Source organism: Herpailurus yagouaroundi, unplaced genomic scaffold, assembly GCF_014898765.1.
Source record: "Herpailurus yagouaroundi ecotype Mexico unplaced genomic scaffold, PumYag 267, whole genome shotgun sequence".
NCBI classification, from domain to species: domain Eukaryota; kingdom Metazoa; phylum Chordata; class Mammalia; order Carnivora; family Felidae; genus Herpailurus; species Herpailurus yagouaroundi.
The window spans coordinates 484,696-488,521 of record NW_024412484.1 but is presented as its reverse complement, the minus strand read 5'-3'; the positions used below and the strand labels follow the sequence as shown (position 1 = coordinate 488,521).

At 62.0% G+C, this 3,826-nt stretch overlaps 1 protein-coding gene across 1 annotated transcript in view; it reads left to right on the top strand.

Moving 5' to 3' along the window:
• Positions 1 to 867: 867 nt before the first annotated feature.
• The window catches only part of VAV2 (vav guanine nucleotide exchange factor 2), a 129,398-nt gene continuing 126,439 nt past the window's right edge, over positions 868 to 3,826 (top strand). Inside the window, exons 1-3 of the mRNA XM_040461483.1 lie at positions 868 to 962; positions 1,144 to 1,342; positions 1,669 to 1,785. Of these exons, the coding sequence (XP_040317417.1) occupies positions 868 to 962; positions 1,144 to 1,342; positions 1,669 to 1,785 (411 nt within the window). The remainder of the gene's footprint in view (positions 963 to 1,143; positions 1,343 to 1,668; positions 1,786 to 3,826) is intronic.

The window sequence follows — 3,826 nt, the reverse complement described above, 5'->3', positions numbered from 1 at the left end:
TATGGCTGTGCAACTTAGATTGATTAGAAAAAAATTAAAAATGTCGTTTCTCGGTCAGATTAACCTCATTTCAAGAGCTCGGGGGGCACATGTGTCTAGTGGGCTGCCCTACTGGACAACACATACCTCGAATGTATCCATCCTTCCAGAAGGTTCTGTGGGGGCGTACTCTTGTAGGCTCATGGGGATGAAAGAGACGTGATCAGTAGCATCAGGTCTGAGCCGGGATCGGGCCTCGGGCCACAACGTGTTTTGCTGTTGGACGCATCTTGGTTGTCCTTTGTCTACCGAAGAAATGGGAGTCCGTGCCGTCTGCAGACCAGGGCGTGTGGGGTCCACGACGGTTCACGGACGTGGACGCCGGTGCTGAGCTCGGGGAAGGGGGTCTCCTTGTCCTTAGGGGCACTCACATGTTCGGGGGTCCCGGGGTCGTGTCTGCGGCTTGCTCTCGCACATTCGGAAACCACCGTACCCCCACACAGCCGGTGCGTCAGCATCGGCCGTGACCGGTGACCCACCCTGGCCAGGACAGGAGGCGCGGCCCAGGGTGGAGGGCGCCCGGGGTGGGTGCTAGGCCGGGGCGCCGCGTGCCTCGAGGGCATTCTCTGAGCAGCTGGTTCCCCAGGTCGACCGTACCTTCTGATTCTGGTCTGTCCTTCCTTCCATCCGTCCCCGCGTCTGCGTTTCCGGGGGGCTGGCGCTGGCCGTGTGGTTCTTGCCGTGGAGCCCCCCGGGCCCTTAGTGAATGCTTACTGGTGGGGACGACCGGTCTGGAGTTCCCGGGCCCCTTCAGCCCACACGTTGCGGTCCTTGCCTCTGACGCGCCCTTGCTGACTGGACTGGGTGGACCGACGGTCCTCGCACGGCATGGCTCACTCTGCGCCATCACGGTGCACGGCCCAGCCAGGCACGTCCTGTTCGGAAACCGGGCCACAGGAGCCGAAGCCGCTGTCCCTGGTCCTGTAGGTTGGAATCAGTGGACAGGACTCGAACCTGGGGCCAGAGCGACTCCGGATGGTGCTCTCCAGGAGGCCCGGCCCACAGCCCCCGTGTGTCCTTCACCAGCAGCTTCTCCACAGGGACCGCAGCCGGCCATCCCGTTCACCCCCGGCCCCAAACCTCCAGCCCCCGTCACTTTGCCAGGCCCAGTGTCGCCGGGTCACCGGGTGGAGGAGGTGCCCCAGTGCTGATTGGGAACCCTGGCCCTGTGCGCCCCCAGCCTCCCACCGCGGCTGGCGTGTCCACTCCCGGGGTCCGCCACGGACGGCTTCCACGGACCGTCCTGGCCTTTGGTTTCATCACGTCTACGATAATTGGGGCGGGCCTGCGCCAGGGAAGACAGGTGTGTGTGCGTGTGCATGTGCGTGCACGCGTGTGTGTATGTGAGGGGCGCGCGTGTGCAGGTGCCCGTGTGTTCACGCGCTGGTTTTGCGGATTCGAGACCACATTTGCAGTCGCGATCGTCAGTGCTGGGTCCCCCTGGGCAAGGGGGCGGGACAAAGGGTCAGGAGTGGCCGGGGTGAGCCGGGGGTGCCTGTGACGTCTGGCCCAGCGGGGCAGCGGTGGTGAGGCCCCCCCCCCCCCGCCCCAGGGCAGGAATGCGCGTCCGGGCCGGCACCGGCCGCTGCCTTTACGCTCTTCTCACAGACCCTGTCTTCTCTCCTCTAGTTCCTGTGTTTAAAGAACATCCGCACCTTCCTGAAAGTCTGCCACGATAAATTTGGACTACGAAACAGCGAGCTGTTTGACCCCTTCGACCTCTTCGATGTCCGAGACTTTGGGAAGGTGAGTGTCCGGGCACGGTGGCCGAGCGCCGGCTCTGTGCGGGGCGGCGGGGCGACGGGACAGGCCTGCCTCCTCCGGGTCTCGCCGCACCCAGAGTGAGGTCAGGTGTCCGGAATCCCGGAGGGCAGAGGGAAGGCAGGGTGTGGACGAGGACACAGCCGGGGGCTGAGCCCTGGCCCTGCCTCCCTAGCCGGGGCACCTGACGTATACTTGCTCCCCCGAATCTCCACTCTTCACGGGAAGTCGGGCAGGTGTTACTACCAGCCCGCTCGGGGGGTCGCATGAGATGCTGCAGGGGCACGTTCACTCGTGGAAAGATCCGTGGCGGTTACGCTCAATGCCAGCAGAGCAGCCTGGCTCTAAGCATGTGTTGGGCGAGGAGGGGGTGATGACCCGAACCCCCAGGGTTCCTGGAGGTGATCCTCGAGGCCTGGGCCAAACAGCTCAGAAGTCTCCCCGTGTTCTCAGAAGTGCCCTTTGTCAGCTGTCCCGCAGAAGCCCTGTTGGTGCGGGTGAGAAGGTACCTGGGGCTGGGCAGGTATGAAGGCCGGAGGCTGGCGGGGGGTTTCAGCTCGTTTGTGAGCTGGCTCCCTGGTGAGCCTGCCTTCATAGTGGCCAGAGACGTCACCCGCCATCTGAAAGCACATCCTTTTAAATGGCTGGAGTCGGGACCATGATACCGTTTGCTGGATGGAGGCCAAGGGCTTGAGGGAAGGCCTTGTTCTGTGCTGCCTGGAGTTGGGTGGCCCCCCCGGCCCCGTGGGCTCTCAGAGGACGGCACCGGGGAGCTCTGCCCTCGGCTGCGCTGGCACGGGCTCTGTGAGACAGTCGCTTCCCGGACTGCCCAGGGAGCCACTTTCCACCTGCTGATGGGAAGTATCGGGAGATGTTTATTGCTTAATCTATCTGAGGACCATTATCGGGGACTTGGTGTTTGAGGAAACGTTCTATGAATACATGATTTACGAAATGCAGGGAGAATTTTGTATTTACAGTTACGAGCGCTGAGAAGTCCGTTCGAAGAGGAACCCTTCCTTGAGACATGATGAAGTGTCAGATTACTGTCAGTAGCTAGGATTTTCCCATAAGCCACCTGGCCCGATGGTGTTCCCCCCCCCCCCCCCCCCCGCTTCCCTGGTTCTGAAATTCTCTAAGAAAGAGATTCAGGGACCGGCTCAAGAACCCGTGTCTGTGTGATCAGCACCTCATAGAGGTTTCCGTTTCCCCTTGAACAGCTCACTCAATTCCCTGTGCCCCGGGCCGCGTGTGCCCGAGCGGCAACCGAGGCTGGGGGGGGGCCAGGCAGGTTTCCTCTCCTAGAAGTGGGCTTCCCAGTCCGCGGGGCTGCTTTCCAGTGGATTGGATCTCCTCTACCGTTCTCTTTTCTCCTGGGGAGCGGCAGTGCCCTGGGCTCTGGAAAGGGGCCTCCCGGACATACACCCACACTCTTCACCTGTGTGCACACTCACGCAGAGACACTGCTTTGCACTCACATGCTTTCAGATGCACTCGTGCATACACACTCGGGATCTCACACACACACACACACACACACACACTGAAGCACACAACCGGTCTTTAAAATAACCATATGGAGAAAAAGACGGGATAAACCTCGGCCAAGTTCATTTCTTGGCGAATAGTTAAAATGCAAATGACCCAGGCTGCAATTCCGTTTTGCTTTTGATTTGCCACAGCTGAATGCAGTGATGTAAGGCGCACGTAAATGCGGATCAAACTCTCATCCTGCGACTCGCCAGCCGTGTGGCCACGCGGTTTGCCAGGGGGGGCGCCCCTCGCGCTCATTGGCGGTTCCAGGGAGGCGGCTTGGCTCCAAGGTGGACGTGCCAGGTCCGCCCAGAGGGGCCGCGAGGACGCCGCTTCCGAGCTGGCCTCCGGTCCGCCCACGTGCGCCGTGACGGTCACTGGCGATGCTTCGCCACGCCGTGGCATCTGCTGTGGGGAGCCAGGCGTGGTGTGGAGGTGGTGTGATGGCCCAGACCCGGGCGCTGAGCTGTGTGCCCGGGGCGGGGGGGGGGGG